At 46.8% G+C, this 20,490-nt stretch overlaps 1 protein-coding gene across 5 annotated transcripts in view; it reads left to right on the top strand.

Moving 5' to 3' along the window:
• The window catches only part of MLKL (mixed lineage kinase domain like pseudokinase), a 190,597-nt gene that overhangs the window by 27,273 nt on the left and 142,834 nt on the right, over window positions 1-20,490 (top strand). For 4 of the 5 annotated variants that reach the window (XM_030203626.1, XM_030203629.1, XM_030203625.1 and 1 more), the window contains exons 2-3: window positions 11,928-12,379; window positions 14,282-14,392. In XM_030203626.1, the coding sequence (XP_030059486.1) occupies window positions 11,929-12,379; window positions 14,282-14,392 (562 nt within the window). In that variant the 5' untranslated portion in view covers window position 11,928. Of the gene's footprint in view, window positions 1-10,177; window positions 10,298-11,927; window positions 12,380-14,281; window positions 14,393-20,490 lie in introns of those variants that run through there. The other variant, XM_030203627.1, reaches the window with a different exon arrangement.

Below are 20,490 nucleotides of genomic sequence, written 5' to 3'. Positions count from 1 at the left end.
TTGAGGAGACTTTCCCCCTCTCCTTTCTGTAGATCATTGTCATCAAAACCTGGACTTTGGCCACCTCTGAGAAGTAGACAATACCCTATTGCATGAATTGCTGCGAACTGCACAAAATCAGTATCTTTATAATGCGAACAGTCCACTTAACTGTCCCATCAAAACAAGCCCGCCCCCCACAAAAATTAAACAGCCCCTACTGCCCTCTACCACAAAGTATTTTTATTATGTGAAAAAATCTCAAATTACATACAAGAATTGCCAACTTTGTTCACTTGCTACATGTGGCGTTACAGATTCTTGATTGCTACTGAATGCTCAACAAATTGGAACATCTATTCTAATACAATATACCACTACTGCTGCCCCCCCTCCCTTCCCTCCCCCTTCTTGGCTGGGCTGACCACCATTTATATATTGTTCATATGGTTGCCACATTTTCAGAAAGAAGTCCATTTTACCCAATGCAGTTAGTTTTGATATCTGGTACAAGTATCCCACTTTGTGGATTACCATGCTGATATCTGGCAGATTCGGCTGTTTCCAGGCTCTTGCTATTGCTAACTTTGCTGCCACCATGTATTGCGTCGCTAGCTTATGATGAATCATTTTGATCCCTGTGGGAGGGAAGTGCAGTAAGCAGTGTTCTATCTTACATGGATATACCCATTGCAGCACCTTATTGATCTGGGTCATCACTGCTTTCCAAAATTTCTGCACCTTTGGGCATTCCCAAAATATGTGTATGAATGTGCCCCTTGCACCACAGGCCCGCCAGCAGTCAGCAGATACTCCCCCTTATATACGTTGCAGTCTATCCGGTGTATAGTACCACCAATAGTATATCTTGAATCCATTCTCCCTCGTGGATTGCGCTAAAGATGGTTTAAATAATAGTCTATAGCATTTTGCCCAATGTTGCTGTGTGTATGATGATTGCAAAATGTCCTCCCACCTGTTTGTATAGAGTCTCTGTGGTCTCCCCCTCTGTATTAGGGCCTGGTAAATCCGCGTTACACTACCCCTTCCCCCTCCTTTTCTCAACGCGCCTTCAAGCTTTGTTTCTTCTAATTCAAGCTCCTCCCTAGCGCACGTCAATATATAATGTCTGACGCTACAGTAAAAGACCTGATCTCTGGGGGGAAGCCCATATTCCTCCTGTAGCCTATCAAAACTCACCATTTCTCCCTTCTCCCACAGTTGACCCAGGGTATGTAACCCCGCCCTTGACCACTCCCAATATACTTCTCTGTACCTCCCAATTTAAACCCCGGCGCCTTAGATATGGATGTCTGGAGGTAGTATTTTCTCTCCGGGAACCACTGTTTCCTGATACCACGTGGTCAGTATATGACTAAACAAATACAGTCTTTTCAAGCAAAATCACAGTTTCAGTAGCCTCTCCCTGACATGGCTCCAATATGCAATAAGCTTTCTCAAGCATAATCAGTTTCAATAGCCTGGCCCTGACATGGCTCCATAGTTCTAATAGTCAAGAGTTTTGGCCTACCTTAGCAGTCTTCAGTTATCTTTCACACAATCTCTGGAGGCATAGGCTTCTTACAACACAAACTGCACGTTTCAAAGCTATGGTCACGCCTCTTCCCTGGAATTCCTCTCAGGTACTGCAGCCAAGCCAGAATACCCTGGGAGGATCCTCACTTAGAGCCTCCCCATCCTGTTCTGTCAGAGGGCTTTTCACTTCCTGCTCTCTGCTTGAGCTCCACTCCCTGGCCAGACAGGCTAACACACCTGTTTTTAAGAGGCCTCCGCTTCAGTGAAGGATTGCTCTTAAGGAAACCCAGCCTTATACTGCCCACTACCTCACAGGGTGGTTTTAATATCATAAAAGGTTGTCTACATTTGAGGTATATAGAGGGGCATAATCGAACACGAATGCCTATCTCCATGGGCGTCTATGTCCGAAAATGGGTACGTGAAGAGGCGGGGCAGACCGTATTTCAAAAAAATGGACGTTTTTGAGCTGGGCATTTGTTTTTTTTAGCGATAATGGAAACTAAAAATGCCCAGCTCAAAAACGTCCTAATCCGAGCCATTTGGTTGTGGAGGGGCCACGATTCGTAGTACACTCGCCCCCCTGACAAGCCAGGACACCAACTGGGCACCCTAGAGGTCAGTGCGGTGGACTTCAGACAACGCTCCCACATGCATAGCTCCCTTACCACAGGTGCTGAGCACCCAACCCCCTCCCCCAAAACCCACTACCCACAAATGTACAACACTACCATAGCTCTTAGGGGTGAAGGGGCACCTACATGTGGGTACAGTGGGTTTTGGAGACCTCCCATTTACCAGCACAAGTGTTACAGGTGGGGAGGATGGGCCTGGGTCCACCTGACTGAAGTGCACTGGGGTACCCACTAAAAGTGCTCCAGGGACCTGCATACATGCAGGCCTCTAGGACTTGTTGCTGCTATATAACATTGGCACACCAGTTGACACCTGAAGACTAATCTCTCCGAAAACGTCCTTTATTGGAATAAGCACGCTTACTCACAGTTAACTGCAGATCAGAGGTTGTGCCCCACTGGCAACGAGTCTCCCTGGTACTGAGATGAGCAGTAGGTCAGAGCTGGCAGAATGCTGTACAATGCCCTCTTTCAGCCACATTCAAGGGAAGAACTAAGTTCTGTAACGTGGCTAACACGTGAAAGGGATCTAAAACTGGCTTACAAAAATGGCCACTACCTCATGGACTACCGGAAACAAAACAGGGCACACTCTGACCCAGTAAGCAGGGGAAAAGCACCATGGGAGTAGAGCCTACCAACTACCAACATCGTGAGCATTTGCCACAAGCTAGTGGAATCACGGAGCCCAATACCCTACACCCACCACAATGCATTGCTGGTGTGACTTTGCAGTGCGCATAACAGAAAAGGTGTCACACTCACCCGAGAGCCACATCAGAACCAGGGAAAGGCTGTCACAGGATACAACACATTCTGCTGTCATGGAGGTGGGTACGGCATTTGAGGCTGGCATAGAGGCTGGAAAAAAAGTTTTTAAAGTGGGTTTTTTTTTGGTGGGAGGGGGTTAGTGACCACTGGGGGAGTCCGGGGAGGTCATCCCCAATTCCCTCCAGTGGTCATCTGGTCAGTTGGGGCACTTTTTTGGGACTTGTTCTTGAACAAAAAGGGTCCAAAAAAAGTGACCCAAAATCGCGGTAAAAACGCCTTTTTTCGATTATCAGCTAAAGACGCCCATCTCTCCTCGGCTGATAACCACGCCCCAGTTCCGCCTTCACCACGCCTCCGACATGCCCCCGTCAACTTTACCCGTTTCCGCGACGGATTGCAGTTGGAAACGCCCAAAATCGGCTTTCGATTATACCGATTTGGGCGCCCACGGGAGAAAGACGCCCATCTCCCGATTTGGGTCGCAATATAGGCGTTTTTCTCTTTCGATTATAGCAGGATAGTCAGCCAAATGCAGACTGTATGACTTTTAATACAGATAATTATCTATTTGTATAGTCCACTGATTACACAGTTAGATAATGAATATGGCAACATATAAAATTATACCTATTTGTGCAATTCACGTAACCACAAAAAGTTATATGGAGACCAGTAGAATTTTGTCACTCTCCTTAAAATGTTTTGTCCCTCACCAAATCCTACTTCAATTTAAACCTCATAATGTTCATCATGTATCAGTCAAAAGTTATGTATCACCTGAACCATGATATGTTTTAAATATGCCTTATTTATTAACCATAAATTGGGAGAGGTTAGTTGGGGAATACACAGATAGGGAGGTATGCAAAGAAGGAGGTGTAAAGTGCCAAAAGAAGCAAGAACAATAATCTACACTCCGGTAGTTATAGCACGCGGAGAGGTAGAGGTAGCAAAACCATGAAGTAAAGAGAAAGTTCTATAAGAGTAGAGGGGGAGGGTGGGGGGGGGAGGGGTACAGAATCGGGAAGGATAATACTCAATGCGTATTGGAGGGACATGTGTATTATTAGATAGGAGAGCAATTCATTGAAAGAGCACATAAGAGGTCCTGCCTGCAAATACTGCAAGCACCATGTGTACTGATGGGACGGTACACAGAGTAAAACACGATTTATAAATATTGGAGTTTTATATAAAAGTTTATTGTTAATAGTTATGCAACTGTACTGTAATTATACATGTACACATTATCTATATAAATAAGTCTCACCTCAAACATTCTGAAGCTCTGAAGCACACTCTGTGGCAGGGAAACACTGAAGCCCTGCACTTAGGCTGTCAGCAACACTCACTGTCACTCATGCACCACTCACTTCATAGACCCGCCCTCAGCCACGCCCCTTCCGCACATAATTCGCAACCCCAACGTTCTATGAAGCTGCCACTTCCGGTTTTGAGGTGCCAGAGATAGAGTAGTTACTTACCTGTAACAGGTGTTCTCCGAGGACAGCAGGCTGCATATTCTCACAAGTGGGTGACGTCATGTCGGCCCTGGAGGATTTCAAGCAAAATCTAAAAATCTCTTTACGGCGTTCCGTCGCGCGAGCGATCGCACTGCGCATGTGCGCACACATCTTCCCGCTCGCTGTGCGGACACGCCCCTCAGTTAATCCAAAAGATGAAGGAGACAACTCCAAAAGGGGAGGGTGGGAGGGTTTGTGAGAATATGCAGCCTGCTGTCCTCGGAGAACACCTGTTACAGGTAAGTAACTACTCTTTCTCCGAAGACAAGCAGGCTGATATTCTCACAAGTGGGGTATCCCTAGCTTCCAGGCTTACACAACACAACAAACAGTGGTCAATTGAGTCTCGCAACGGCGAGGCCAGAATAAAAAATTGACCTGAAAAGAAGAAACATCTAAATGAGTGTAGCCTGGAACAGAACAAACATGGGCCTAGGAGGGTTGGAGTTGGATTCTAAACCCCAAATAAGTTCCTGCAGCCCCGACTGCCCAAACGACTGTCGCGTCGGCTATCCTGCTGAAGGCAGTAGTGAAATGTGAATGTGTGGACTGATGACCACACCGCAGCCTTGCAGATCTCTTCAATAGTGACTGATCTTAGATGAGCCACCGACTCAGCCATGGCTCTAATTTTGTGAGCCGTGACATGGCCCTCTAGAGTCAGTCCAGCTTGGACAAAAACGAAGGAGATGCAATCTGCTAGCCAAGAAGAAATGGTGCGGTTTCCGACAGCAACTGGCATTAAAAGAAATAAACAACTGGGCGGACTGTCTGAGGGAGCTCGTCCGCTCCACGTAAAAAGTGCGCAGCTTGCTTTCGTCAGGGCTTGTAAAATGAGGGAGAAAGAATGTTGGCAAGACAATTGACTGGATCAGATGGTACTCTGATACCAGCGCCAGTAAGAACTTTGGCTGCATGCGGAGAACTACTCTGTTAAGATGAGAAGTAAGGTAAGGCGCTTGAGCTACTAGAGTCTGAAGCTCACCGACCTTATGAGTTGAAGGAACAGCCACCAAAGAAAATGATCTTCCAGGTCCAATACTTCAGATGGCAGGAATCCAGTGGCCCGAATTGAGCTTGCAGCAGCTGGATGAAAACGACATTGAGACCCCAAGATACTGGATAAGGAGTGATAGGGGCTTTGACCGAAGCATAAGATCTAACTTTCAAATTATTGGGGGTGCTAAGCCCAACAGAAATAACCCCCCTAGACACATACAAGGAATTCTCTCAATATTGGGGGAGAAGTAAACCTCTCATGAAGTGGACAGCTAAAGGCTAACCTTCTACACGTTGATGATAAGCTCTTATTGCACGAAGATGAACACTGACAGAGTTGGTCTTGAGACCAGACTCAGACAGGTGTAGAAAGAACTCAAGCAAGGTCTGTATAAGACAAGAGGCAGGATCTAGGGCCTTGCTGTCACACCAGACGGCAAACCTCTTCCATGAAAAAAGAATAACACCTCTTTGTGGAATCTTTTCTGGAAGCAAACAAGACTCGGGAGACACTCTCTGGAAGACTCAACGAAATCCACACTCTCAACATCCAGACCGTGAGAGCCAGAGATTGGAGGTTGAGATGTAGAAGTGCCCCCTCGTTCTGCGTAATGAGAGCTGGAAAACATTCCAACTCCAGAAGAAGAGGGAACCATATCTGACGCGGCTAGAAGGGAGCGATCAGAATCATGGCTCCACAATCTTGCTTGAGAATCAGCAAGTCTTTTCCACCAGAGGTATGGGAGGATACGCATACAGAAAGCTTGTCCCCAATGAAGGAGAAAGGCATCCGATGCTAGCCTGCCGTGAACCTGCAGCCTGGAACAGAACTGAGGGACTTTGTGATTGGACTAAGTAGCAAAAAGATCCACTGAGGGGGTATCTCACTTCCGGAAGATCTCTCGAGCTACAGCCATGCTCAACAACCATGACTGTAGCATTATCCTGCTCAGCCTGTCGGCCAGACTGCTGTTTACGCCAACTAGATAAGTGGCTTGGAGAAAACATGCCGCGTTGGCGGGCCCACCGCTACATCTGCATGGCATCCTGACTCAAAGGGCAAGATCCAGTACTCCTTTGTTATCGAGTACATCACAACCCGATTGTTTGGTTGAATTAAAATAATTTGGTTGGATAGCCAGGAGGGATGCAACCTTCGTCAGCAGCTTTTGTGACTGAGGAAGTTGGACGGGACGCCTCAGAATCAAAATGGAGAGAATTGACCACCTCTGAAGGGAATTCCGAAAACTGGTGAACAGTTGGTCACATCCTCTAGATACCCTGAACTTGATACCACTGGGAAGCTAGGATGCACTGAGCGGATGTCATGTGTAAAAGTGCTATGGGAGTTACGTGAACTGTGGAAGCCATGTGCCTAGAAGTCTCAATATTTACTGTGCTGTAATCTGTTGAGACGGGCAATCATCGTGTTAAGGGAACACATGCACTCCCAGTCCATGAAGATACGCTGCAACAACATCCAGGCACTAGGAAACACATACTCTGGACGCAAACTGGGTATAAGTATCCTGTAAGTCCAGAGAGCATAACCAATTGTTTTCCTGAAGTATGGGAAGAAGGATGCCCAGGGAACGCATCCTGAACCAAATATCTGTTTAGGCCCCTTATGTCTATGATGGGACGCAACCCACAAGGAAGCACCTGGAAAGAATCTCAACCCTTCTTGCCCTGGTGGAACGGGCTCGACTGCATTGGCGCTGAGAAAGGCAGAGAGTTCTTCTGCAAGTACCCACTTGTGATGGAAGCTAAAGGATTAACCTCCCAATGAGCAATGTGGAGGGTTTGATTCCAGATTGAGAATGTATCCTAACCGGACTATTTGAAAACCCACCGGTTGGAGGTTACAAGAAGTCACCTTTGGTGGAGAAAATGTAAACTTCCCCCCGACAGGCAGATTGGCCGGTACGGACATTTTTTTTTTTTTTATGGTGGCTATGCTGAATTGGAGCCAGTCAAAAACCCCTCCCTGTTTTTTGCGGAATAGCTGCAGGGGCCTGATTAGGTGCACGCCGTTGACTAGAACGAGCGTGCTGTGGCATAGCCTGAACCGGCTGTCGAGAAGTAGGAGTATACGTACGATCCCTTAAGGCACAAGGAAACTACTCTTCTCTTTATAGAACTTCCTCATCTCGGAAGTTCTTTAAAGAGAAGAGTAGTTTCCTTGTGCCTTAAGATGCCGAGATGAGGAAGTGTATGCACAGAATATCTACAATTTTCTGCTGAGTCCCCTCCTCCAGGTGAGAGGCACACAGTCATGAGAGTCTGCGCATCACTATACCCAGAGCAGAAATCTAGATGTTACATTACAAGTGTCGAAAATGCCCCTGGACAGGAACCTGCAACACACCGTGTGCTACCTGACCACCTGGTGAAAAGGTTTAGCCTACTCCGGTGGGAATGTTAAGATCTGGCAGGACTTGATTTTGGACGCGATCATGCCAGCCTGGTACGCCATTCTCCCAAAAGAGGCTAAGGATGTATGCTCTGGCCCTGGGGGCGCCGAAGCAAGTTCTCAGAACTCCTATCTGTTCTGAGAGCAGAATCCACCACCGCAGAATCATGAGGTAACTGAGGCCTAATGAAACTGGGTTCCCCGTGGATCCGATTGAGGGATTCAGTCTTCTTGTGGCAGAAGACTTAGGTGAAGATGGATAGTCCAGGACCTCGAGCATCTGGGGCCTTGGGCTGATTCACAATCTCCACTGTAATGTGTCGAGACAGATAGAAGATCTAGAGAATTCTCAGCAGAGAAAACCCCATGACCTTCATGTTCATCAGATGAGCCATCATTGAATTGAGCTAACTACTCAAACAGAGCAGCTCAGATCCAAACCCGTCCGACATGGAGGCGTGGTTACCTCTATGACGGGGTCGAGAAGTTGACTCTCCAGACGACTCCAGTGAAGGAGAATCGACCCAGTAGGCTGCGAACACCAATACCGGAGGCAGCATCGGTGAAGGAGATCTAATCCCAGGTGAAAAGCTAGATGCCGCAGGAGGCGCTAGCACCAATGGCATCCGATGGTACCCATGGTACCAAAGCCGAGGGCAGAATCTGGAAATGCTGGGGAATCGAAACCAGACTGCCAGATGACTTGCGTGTCCATAACAAAGATGGGACCGATGGTACTGATAATACCCATGGTACACATGGTACCGATGACCCCCGGTACCGATGGTACCCATGATACCTGGCACCAACGGTACCCATGGCACCGATGGTACCCGGTATCGATGGTATCCATGATACCTGGTACCGATGGTACCCATGACATCTGGTACCGATGGTACCCATGATACCCGGTACCGATGGCACCGACGGTACCGATGGTACACATGGTACCGATGGTACCCATGATACCCGGTACCGATGGTACCCATGATACCCGGTACCGATGGTGCCCATGATACCTGGTACCAATGGTACCCATGGTACTGATGGTACCTGGTACCGATGATAGTCATGATATCTGGTATCGATGGTACCCATGTACCGATGGTATCCATGATACCTGATACTGATGGTACCCATGGTACCGATGATACCTGGTACCGATGGTACCCATGGTACCGATGATACCCGGTACCGATGGTGCCCATGATACCCGGTACCGATGGTACCCATGGTACCGATACCTGGTACCGATGGTACCCATGGTACCGATGATACCTGGTATCGATGGTACCCATGATACCTGGTACCGATGGTGCCCATGATACCTGGTACCGATGGCACCGATGATACCTGGTACCGATGGTACCCATGGTACCGATGATACCTGGTACCGATGGTACCCATGACATCTGGTACCGATGTACCGATGGTACCGACGTCCGATGCCAGGATACCTCCATAACAGAGGGAGCAACGCTCTCGGCACCGACTGATGTCTGATGCTCGGATACCTCCATAACAGAGGGAGCAAAGCTCTGGGCACCGATGGTACCGACACCCGCTGATGCGCCCGAATGACCTGCTAAGCAGGAGGCGCCGAGGCAGGTGGAGACCCACGCGATGCATCACTGTACCCAGCATGCATCGGTCTCTATCGGACTCAAAAATTGATCTCCTTTGGGCATCCCTGGCAAGTAGCATACGTCTCGTCTTTGAGACACTACTTGCACTTCTCAGGGAGATGATCCGGCCCAAGACACATCCGCCGATGCGCCCGAATGACCTGCAAAGCAGGAGGCGCCGAGGCGGGTGGAGACTCATTCGATGCATCCGGTTGCAGCGGGTACAAGGCTTAAAGACAGTGGTTGAAAAAATAAAGAACACCCAAAAGGGTAAAATAAAAAAAGAGATTTAACTCCGAGGACCTGAAGAAAACACGAAGCACTAACGAACTCCGTGTCTCCTCAGACGCGGAAAAAGAAGAACTGAGGGGCGTGTCCGCACAGCGAGCGGGAAGATGTGTGCGCACATGCGCAGTGCGATCGCTCGCGCGACGGAACGCCGTGATTTTTAGATTTTGCTTTGAAATCCTCTGGGGCCGACGTGACGTCACCCACTTGTGAGAATATCAGCCTGCTTGTCTTCGGAGAACGGAATTTTTCCCCTTGAGTGTCTGCCCCGCCCTCGCATCACAGCGTTATGACGTCAAGGGCGGGGCTATTACACAGCGAATCGCCAGTTCCACTGTCCTCTGATGCTCCACCTTCGACTCCTCCCCCTGCCTACGAAACACCCTAGACAGAGCGAGAAGAGAAGCTACAGACCCAAAGAGCCAGGAGCCTGGCCGATCGAAACCAAGCCCTGCTGTTTACCTCATTCAACTTCACAGCAGCCCGGGTTACCACACAGCACGGAGTGCACAGATTCAGGGAAGCAGGGTAATGTTTATTCATTACAACGTTTACAGATTAATAGGCAAGCAAACATCCACGCCCCTTTAATCAACTCCCTCCCATTGCGATTCAACTCTGGCCAGGCAAACAGTCACCCCAGCCGCTCTGCCTCTCTCCTTTGTATGTGTCTTTCACTTAAACAGCCAGACCCTTCCAGTGCTGACAAGGTCTGATTCCTGCTGAGAGGCATTTGTTGCTGGATTCAATCCATTTGGGAAATGTACATTAGGCTGCATGCAACCCACTGTGTGCTCAATTTGTAAACACACTGAAACAGCTCTCCCCCTCCCCCCAATTCTCCTTTTCTCTCCTTCCTGCCCTCTTCCCAGCACAAAGCTCCTGCGCCTTAAAGTCCTGATCTGATACTTCTCTCATCTCTGCTTTCTATTTATAGGATTCCAGTCTTTATCAAGACGTGGGGATGCTATAAATAGAAAAGGTTACAGCAGCCTCTGCTGCAAAATCAATAGGACCTGTCCCCTAGCCCTCTCTACTGCACCGTCTTATTAATTCTCAACAGATCCTAAGTTCACTCACTTTTCTCTTCATTGTCTGCAAACCAAAAGGAAAACAAAAGCCTTTTTAGCTTCTCCGAAGCTGCTACTTTTTTTCCAACAGCAGCAAGAGGGTGTTGTTTTTTTTTTTAATCATTGCTGCTGTAAATGATCAGTCCACCATACATTTAATACTTTCATTGTTTTGAAGGCAAAATCCTACCAATCCTGCAACGCTAAACCTCCAACCCCCCTGCCACCCCTACCAGTAAAGCACCAGCAACCCTATCACACTCTCTATGTGACACACACTCCGTGATACAGGATCCCAGTTAACACCCCTCCCCAAACTCACACACACACTGAGGCACGACATAGATACATGGACACTCACACTCTGTATATTATACACTCTAATACTGACACCCCACCCCCCAGCAATGGTAACCCCTCCACCTCTCAGTTCCTCACACACACTCATTGCACCTCTCCTCAAAACTTTACAAAAAAAACACCTCTCTTACAAACAGCCCCCACACCACAACAACGCTGACCAACCTCTAAACTGCCTGCCACCAACTCCCACTAAAGCAGCATCAACCCTGTCACACTCTGTCTCACTATCTCTGTCAAACACACACACTCACACATTCACTCTCTCCCTATCATACAGTCACTCTCACACTCACTCTATCAAACATACACACTCAGAGGAAAACCTTGCTAGCGCCCATTTCATTACAGTCAGAAACGGGCCTTTTTTACTAGTAAATATATAAGAAGACAAGAGGGAAGGGATAGGGGAGAAAAGTTTGGAAAACATTGATGATAGACGTTTCAGGTTCATAAACATGCGATTATTTGTTATGAGATTAATATTGACGGATATGGACTTGTATACCATGTGAATTCATCAATAAAAATTGTTGAAATATGCCTTTATGCTTCTAGCACCGATATTGGCTGCTTAAGGATTTTTTTAATATTGATCCTTACTACTTTCAGGTACTGAACAATCTCCTTTTAATGCAGGCTGTCTGATTCATATCCTGTGCTCGACAGGGAACATATCTTAGAAGCTTTCTGTCTCATAGCTGTGTCTTTAATTTTGTGTTTTAAAGGATGGAGAGGATGGAGACCATCGCTGGCCTTGCTAAGGAAATCTATTCATTGTATAACCAGACACAGTGGAATAAGAAGCAATGTGGGAGGCTTGTGGATCGCATAAAAATTCTAATGTTGCCTGTGGAGTTTCTCCAGAAACAGCCCCAAATCAACAAGGACGTGGGAAAAGTGTTAGAAGAGCTCTCACAGACCTTGGAGAATGCCAAGTCTTTGGTAGCCAAATATACCTCACGGGGCTGGTGGAAGAAGTTCTTCTGGGCCTTCAATATAATGGAAACTTTTGAGCTGATTAATGAGCGCTTGAGTGATGCTGCCCAGGGATTGTCCCTTTTGCTGCAAGCTGAGGAAAGAATTAAATTCTTGAAAAAATTTGAAGAAGTGAACCAGAAAAAGCAAGATAAGAAAGATGCAGAGGCTGACCTAGAGGAGTTAAAGAAATACTTTGAAAGTAACTTAATTACTTGTGTCTTTATGTGAATATGCAGAGAAACTTGTCTGTAAAACAGCAGTAAACCAGGTCTTTACTGACATGAACTTCATAACCACCTCTTTGGGCTACAGTCACCTGAGGTGTACAACCCTAGCCCTTGGACACTATAGATAGTTCTGTTATACTGAATAACCAATCTATGCAAATTAATCAGGTTCTCAGAGCAAATGTACGCAAATATTTCTAATGTATATTAATTGTACATAGATAACTGTCATGAAATGCCTAGCACCCACTGGGAGTTAACCCGCAGCCACCTAGAAGGTCTGTTCCTAGCACTGCTCACACCTGCCTACACCTGGGCATGTGCTCTGTACTAGTCAACCTCATGCACTAGGTTCCACTTGCCTCTGGGTGAGTCTCCCACCCAAATGCTATTCCCTGGTGATTTCTAGGACACTGGGACCACACTCCCAGGGGTCCCACAGTTCCCAGAAAGCACTCACAGACCCAAAACATAAACCACCAGGATTCTTAGTCAGTCCAGGACAGCAGAGCTAATAAACTATAGGTTTATTATCACAGAACTTGAACAGTGAACCGAAATCAACAAACAATAACAGGCAGCTGAATATGATCAATTATAAAACTATCTAACATTTGTTTACTACCTGGGCAGTTCCTGGGGAGATCAGGAACTGTAGCTACACACAGGTTATAAAATATAACTGCTCACATGGCCTCAGTAAAGAGATCTTTCTCTCTCCGCTCCCTGGCTGAGACGGGGGGAAATCCAGTACCTGCAGGCTGGATTTGAAATACAGGGTCAATCAGAGCCCAGGGCATCAATTGCCTTTCCATAAACTGAAACTGGAAGAGAGAAAGTCTTTTTCTGCAACAGCTTTAAAACTCAAACCAAGCACCATCTGCTGGCCAATTAGAGGAAATACACTTCACAAAATAACAATTTCAGGCTCAGAAACCCACTGTTTCGTCACAATATCCTAAAACTCAACCCAGTTTGTGGCCTTGAGCATCACAATTGTGCACCTCTTGTTGCAAAAAAGACTCTTCATGCTAAGAGCTAATTTCTGTTTTTTTATACTCAGGTATTATCTAAGTGCATTGCATCCTTACATTTTTGTTAATAGTTTTACACTGTAATTTTAAGGAAGCAGGGCATCTCAGTTAAAAGACTCTAATGGTCATCTTTGGTTTAGACAAAATTAATAGAGCTCAATAATAAGGGATGGTAGGAAAGCAAACATTTTATAATTGTACAATACACCCTTCAGTTATAAAGTGCCAAAATCTTTGATTAGCATTTGACTCCATATATTCAAGGGGGAAGTAAAGTACAAGTACTGTAACTGTTGGATATTTTGGAACTCATTGTGTTTAATATAATTTTCTTATTATTCCTCTGTTTTGTTTTGTTTTTAAATTCCAGGTCATTTTTTATGTTTATTCTGTGTTGAAAAAAATGGCCACCTTTCACCTCAGAATTCCTATACCATTCCTTACACTGTGTACTGCTAGGAATGATGAATTCTGAGCACCTCAAAGCAGTGTTCCTATACCATTCCCTACAGTAACTTCTGCTGGAAGGAGTGTGGGAACTGAGAGCCAGTCCTTACAGGCAATGCTCCTACACCATTGCCTACAGTGACTTCTGCTGCAAATAGGATAGTCTAAATAAAATGTATGATACCCCACAGACAGCAAAAATCAGTATTGTCCTTCATATTTAAAATTTTGAATCTCCAGTTCATAAATCCTTTACCCCAGTTATTTATTCTTTCAGGCTAGGTCCATAGCTTTTCTTTATTCTCCTTTCTGGTCCACATAGCAGCTTAACAAATGACATTCAGAAATAAACCTTATCTATAATAATCAGATTACTTTTTGTACTATTTTCAGAGGCCGCTGACAGTATTTCGGATCAGGTGGATATAGTACATCAGGATGTGAAACTTGTGAACGAGGGCGTGCAGCAAATAGGAGCAAATATAACTGAAATGTTTAAATTATGTAAGTACTTAGACTGAATGAAGTTGACAAAGGGCAGATACAGAGTCTGTAGCCCAGTCCAGTTTCAACTATGCTATAGGCCTTGTATAAGAAATTTGATTCAGATGTACAGGGCAGAGAGGGAGACTGTAGCATAGCAAATTCTAAAGTCCAAAAAGCAATACAGTAAACAGTAGGATGCACACAAAATTGTTTACTCAATACAAACATCTGAAACAATTCTAAAAACAATAAGCAGAAGAAAGGAGGTGTTGATGCCCCTGTACAAGTCATTGCTGAGTCTCCACCTAGAGTATTGTGTTCAGTTTTGGAGGCCATATCTTGCTAAGGACTTAAAAAGACTTGATGTGGTTTAGAGAAAAGTGACGAAAATGGGGTAGGGTTTGTATCACAAGACATTTGAGGAGAGACTTGAGGACCTCAACATGTATATCCTGGAGTAAAGGAGAGAATGGGGTGATATGATACAGACATTTTCAAATATTTGAAAGGTATTAATCTTCAAACAATCCTTTTCCAGAGGACATGAATTGAGGTAGCAGGGTGGCCAACTCAGGAATAATGTCAGAAAGTACTTTTTCACAGCGAGTGTGGTAGATATCTAGAATGCCCTCTCATGTGAGGTGGTGGAGATGAAAACAGTAACGGAATTAAAAAATGTGTGGGTTAAACACCATGGTCTTAGTTTTGGGGGGCATTGCTCCCCCCCCCCCCCCAATGAGCTGCCACCTGAGTGGAAAGCCACCAGACTGCCACCCCATTTTACTGCCTGGCATTCCCCTGACTGAATGGTGCAGCTGCAGCAGCATCTCTCTTTCTCTCCTTCCAGCCCCACGGCACCCGGTATTGCTGTCCCTCTCCCTGAGTCTTCCAATCCCCTGAGCCGCCGGCAGCCTCAGCAAGAAAGCAGTATGCACACTGCTTTAGACCTGCCCTGGAAGCCCTTCTGTCTCCTACAGCTGCCCGCCTACGCAGGAACAGGAAGCTGAATAAGAGAGAGAGGCTTCCGGGGACAAGTCTAAAGCAGCATTTGTACTGCTTTTGCGCTGAGGTTGCTGGCGGCTCGGGGGATTGGAAGACTGGGGGGGGGGAGTGTTACTAGGCACCGTGGGGCTGAAAGGAGAGAAAGAGAGATTGGAAGACTCCAGTGCTGTGGTGGGGAAGGGAGGCCAATAATGGGCCCCGCGGGGCTGGAAGAAGAGCAAGAGAGACAGGGGTGGGGAAGAGTAAAAAAAAATGAGACCACCAGGGGGGAGGGAGTAAGAGAGAGAGATGCCAGACTGCAGGGGGGCAATGCTGGGCCCCGCGGGGCTGGAAGGGGGATGAGAGAGACAGATGTATGTACCTGCAGATTTGGAGGGGTTGGGAAAGGATAAAAAAGATAAGACTACTGGGGGGGGGGGGGGTAAGGGAGAAAGATGCCAGACTGCAGGGGGGGCATGTGATGGAAGGGGAGAGAAAAATACACAGATGTGTACCTGCGGATTTGGAGGGGGTGGGGAGGGTAAAAAAGATGGGACATCACTGGGGGGGGAGGGGGTTAGAGAGAGAGAGAGAGATGCCAGACTGCAGGGGAGAGAGAGGGGAAAGAGAGAGCTCCAATGGGGAACAGAGGGTGAGAGAAGCTGGACCCACAGAGGTGGGATAGAAAGAGAGAGAGAGACATGCTGGAATGGGAGCAGAGAATGATAGGATGTATGTAGGGGGAGAGAGAGAGAGAGACAGATGGTGGATTAGGAGTAGAGAATGATGGGATGTATGTGGGGGGGAATATTGGGAAACACACTGGATATATATAGCGAGAGAGAGACATGCAGTACATTGGGGAGGGGGCAGGGATAAGGAGAGGGACAGATGCTGGACCTGGGGTGAGGGTGCAGGGGAAAGAAGAGGGAGGAGCTGGACAGAAGGTGGAACATGGAAACGGGGAAGAATGAGGACACAGAGGACAGATACTGAATATGGGGGAATAGGGACAGGGGGCAGAGGGGAAGTGCTGGACAAGACAGCTAGGGACACAGAAGGAGTGATGGTGAACATGAAGAGAGGAGAATGGACAGGAGATACTGAAGGCAGAAGATGGATGTAACTAGGGGTATGGGTGTGGGGGGGGGAGGGAAGGGAAGGGGAAGGAGTAGATGGATAGTACTAGAGGGTATGGGTGGGGTGAGGGAGAAGGAGCAGAAGATGGATGGGACTAAGAAGATGAATGGGACTAGGGGGTGTGGGGGAGAGAAAGGGAGCAGAAGATGGATGGGACTAGAGGGTGTGGGTGGGGGGGAGGGAGAAGGAACAAAAGATGGATGGGACTAGGGGTTGTAGGTGGTGGGAGGGAGAGAGAAGGAGCAGAAGATGGATGCGACTAGGGGTGCGGGGGGGGGGGGGGAGAGGAACAGAGCAGAAGATGAGTGGGACTTGGTGATTGAATGGGAGAATATTGGGGAGCAGAGCAGGGAATTATGAATAGGAGAGATGGGAGTGGGAGTTTCGGGGAGATAGTGAACACTTGGCAATTTTAAGTATGGGGGGGGGGGGTATATTGATGGATTGGGAGAATGAGAGGGGCATAATCGAACGCGAACGCCCATTTGTAAAAACGTCCATCTCTGAGAATGGGTCCGTGAAGGGGCGGGCCGAACTGTATTTTCGAAAAAAATGGACGTCCATCTTTTTTTTCGAAAATACATTGGATTAGGGCGTTTTTTGAGCTGGGCGTTTTTGTTTTTTTTAGCGATAATCGAAACCGAAGCGTCCCAGCTCAAAAACGACCAAATCCAAGGCATTTGGTCGTGGGAGGGGCCAGCATTCGTAGTGCACTGGTCCCCCTGAGATGCCTCTATGCCAGCCTCAAATATCATACCTAGCTCCATGACAGTAGTATGCAGGTCCCCAGAGCAATTTTACTTTAGTTGGTGCTGCGCGGGACCCATGCAGAGAGGAAAAATCGGAAGAAAAAAAAAAAACAAGCAAGCAAGTGCAGTCAGGGACGTCCAAATTAAAAGATAGTAAAAGGGGGAATTGTACCAGCAACCTTTTAGTTACAAGCTCAGTGCTCTAGCCAGTGCACCACTGATTAGACATCCTTCCCGTTCCATTAAGTCTCTCCAAGTTTCTGTCAGCCAATCACAGCTCATTTAGCTGACATCTGAGTCAGCTAAACAGCGGTGATTGGCTGACAGAAACTTGGAGAGAATTAATGGAAAGGGAAGGACGTCTAATCAGTGGTGCACTGGCTAGAGCACTGAGCTTGTAATCAGAAGGTTGCTGGTTCAATTCCCCCTTTTACTATCCTGGTAATTTAGACGTCCCTGACTGCACTTGCTTGTTTTTTTTTTTCTTCCGATTTTTCCTCTCTGCATGGGTCCCGCACAGCACTAACTAAACTAAAATTACTTCGGGGACCTGCATACTGCTGTCATGGAGCTGGGGATGACATTTGAGGCTGGCTTACAAGTTGGGAAAAAAGTGTTTAACATTCGTTTTTTTCTTTGTGGGAGGGGGTTAGTGACCACTGGCTGAGTCAGGGGAGGTCATCCCCGGTTCCCTCCGGTGGTCATCTGGTCATTTAGGGCACTTTTTTGGGACCTGTTCGTGAAAAAAACGGGTCCAACAAAAGTGACCTAAATTCTCTCTGAAAACGCCTTTCTTTTTTCCATTATCGGCCGAGCACGCACATCTCTGCTCAGCCGATAACCACGCCTCAGTCCCGCCTTCACCACGCCTCCGACACGCCCCCATCAACTTTATGCGTTCCCGCGACGGAGTGCAGTTTTGAAACGCCCAAAATCGGCTTTCGATTATACCGATTTGGGCACCCACAAGAGAAAGACGTCCATCTCCCGATTTAGGTCGGAATTTGGGCGTTTTTCTCTTTCGAAAATAAGCCTCTGAGTGAAAGTGTTAAGTGAGGGATAAGAGAAAAGGATTTGACTGTGGGGAATGGTTGAGACATAATGCGAATGACCTGGAAGACTGGAGAGAGGATGAGGCATTGAAAGGGGATGGAGGGAGGGGTATGGGAGAAAAAGGATGGGTTGAGTGAGGGTGGAAATGGGGCTGAAAAGATTGTGAAAAAGAGGCAATAGATTCAAAAATAATAACAGGGTTAGCAATTAATGTAACACAAGTGTGTGTGTATGGAGGAAAAAGCCTTGAGAAAACTCCTCTTATATGCAAACTAATGCTTTAATCGGAGTTGGTCTTCCTCATCATCAGCTAAAAACCCCCCAGGTGTTACATGTTGAACAACAAGCTTTTCAACTTAGCTTTAATGTCCTTCAATGGTCTTAATCTTTGCGTCTAACTGTAGACATTGGCTGTGAACATTGGCTGTGACAATAGGACATGGGATATAAGGTAAGAGATGGAAGGTTGGCCTTGAAGGCAAGGGAAGGAAGGAGAGACAGGATGGAGCTAGGACTGATAAAACAAAAGATCAGTACCAGACAAATGTAGAAAAGGAAAGGAAGATAACAAGAGGAGAGAGAAGTAATGGAAAAGGCAACCTGGAAAAGAATTTAGAAGACTGACACATGGAAAGTGGGACCAGCCCAATCAGAAAAATAAAGTGCTCAGACAACAAAGGTAGAAAAAAATATTTTTTTTATTTAATACTTTTTTCAGTTTTGTATTTTGCAGAGTACAGGAGAGAAAAAAAAAAATTTCTGTTTCTCTGTTACCAGTATTGCCCTACTTGTAAGGGGGGGGGGGGGGGGTCTCAATTTTAGTTTTTGTCTGCATGGGGTTTTTTTTTGGTCCCCTGTGTGGTATCGGGTGAGGGTCTGTCTATGTTCTGCATGTCAACTGAAGTGAAGGATTCTGCTGGCATGTAGTGTCTGTGTCAGAATGTGTAATAGTCCATTTTGTTAGTTTCCCAGTAGCAGGCATATTGGTGCTGTAGGGCCCAGTGTAATATTTATTGCACTATCAGGCTTATTTTAAAAAGAGAAGGGGAGTCACGTGATGCTGTAGAGGGAGTGAGACGTGTTCTCAGGCTCTCTTAGGCCCCAACACCTCCTAATTCATCGGTAAAACCTCAAATCAAGCGAAAACAGGACGGGAGATAAAAGAACACGCAGCGAAGGCAGCGCATAGCAAATGGACAAATTTGTAGAAACATCGGGAAAAGTAATGACGAGCAGAGGACAAAAAAAGGACAAGGAGAAGGCCAAAAGCGCGGAAAGCGCGGCAGAAACAAAACAAGCGCTGGAAAACCCTGTGTTCTCATTGGAGCAACTATCGCAACTTACAGCGGCGGTGGAGAAGGCAATGGAGCCGAGATGGGAGCGGCTGGAGGGGCGGCTAGCAAACATGGAGACGCTGCTGGGAGAGACGGTGCAAAGAGCGACGGAGCTGGAGAGCAGGGTTTCGGCGCTAGAGGATGCAGGGGCACCGGCAGCTCAAAAACTGGAGCGAGCGCTGGAAAAGATTGACAAAATGGCGTCGGCCTTAGACGACCTAGAGAATAGGTCAAGGAGAGCAAACCTCAGAATCATCGGCGTCCCCGAATCAGTGGGGGACGGTGTACTGTGCACTAAAATAGAAAAATGGCTAAAAGAAGAATTTGCGCTCTCGGATCACGCGGGCCCGCTTTGTTTAGAGCGGATCCATCGCGTGGGCAGGAAACAAGAAGGGAAACAGGCTCCAAGAGCAGTCATCTTTAAAGTACATAATTATTTGCACAAAGTGGAAATCTTGCAGGGATACCGGATGAAAAGGGATACTACTCAATACGAAGGACACACAATCAGAATATTCCAGGACTATTCGGCACAGTTGCAGGGAAGGAGGAGAAACTTTACCCCGTTGTGCAAGAAACTACACGAGGCCCGCATCCAATTCATGCTGATTTACCCAGCTATCCTCAAGATCAAGCACGAGGGCCGATGGAGGTCTTTTGAGGATGTGGCAGGGGCCTCAGCGTTTATAAATGAGATAGAGAACACTGCAAATCATGTTCAAGCTAGTAACAACGCTAAATGAAGCTCCTGTGCATAGGTATGATAAAGAAAATGTAAAAATGTTATGTTTTTCAGCACACTGAGGGTTGGAATACCTTGTAATAGTAAGGGGTGAAACCTGGGCACCTTGGAAAAGTT

The sequence above is a fragment of the Microcaecilia unicolor genome, chromosome 5, assembly GCF_901765095.1.
Source record: "Microcaecilia unicolor chromosome 5, aMicUni1.1, whole genome shotgun sequence".
Lineage (NCBI taxonomy): Eukaryota > Metazoa > Chordata > Amphibia > Gymnophiona > Siphonopidae > Microcaecilia > Microcaecilia unicolor.
This window is presented reverse-complemented; position numbering and strand designations above follow the sequence as displayed.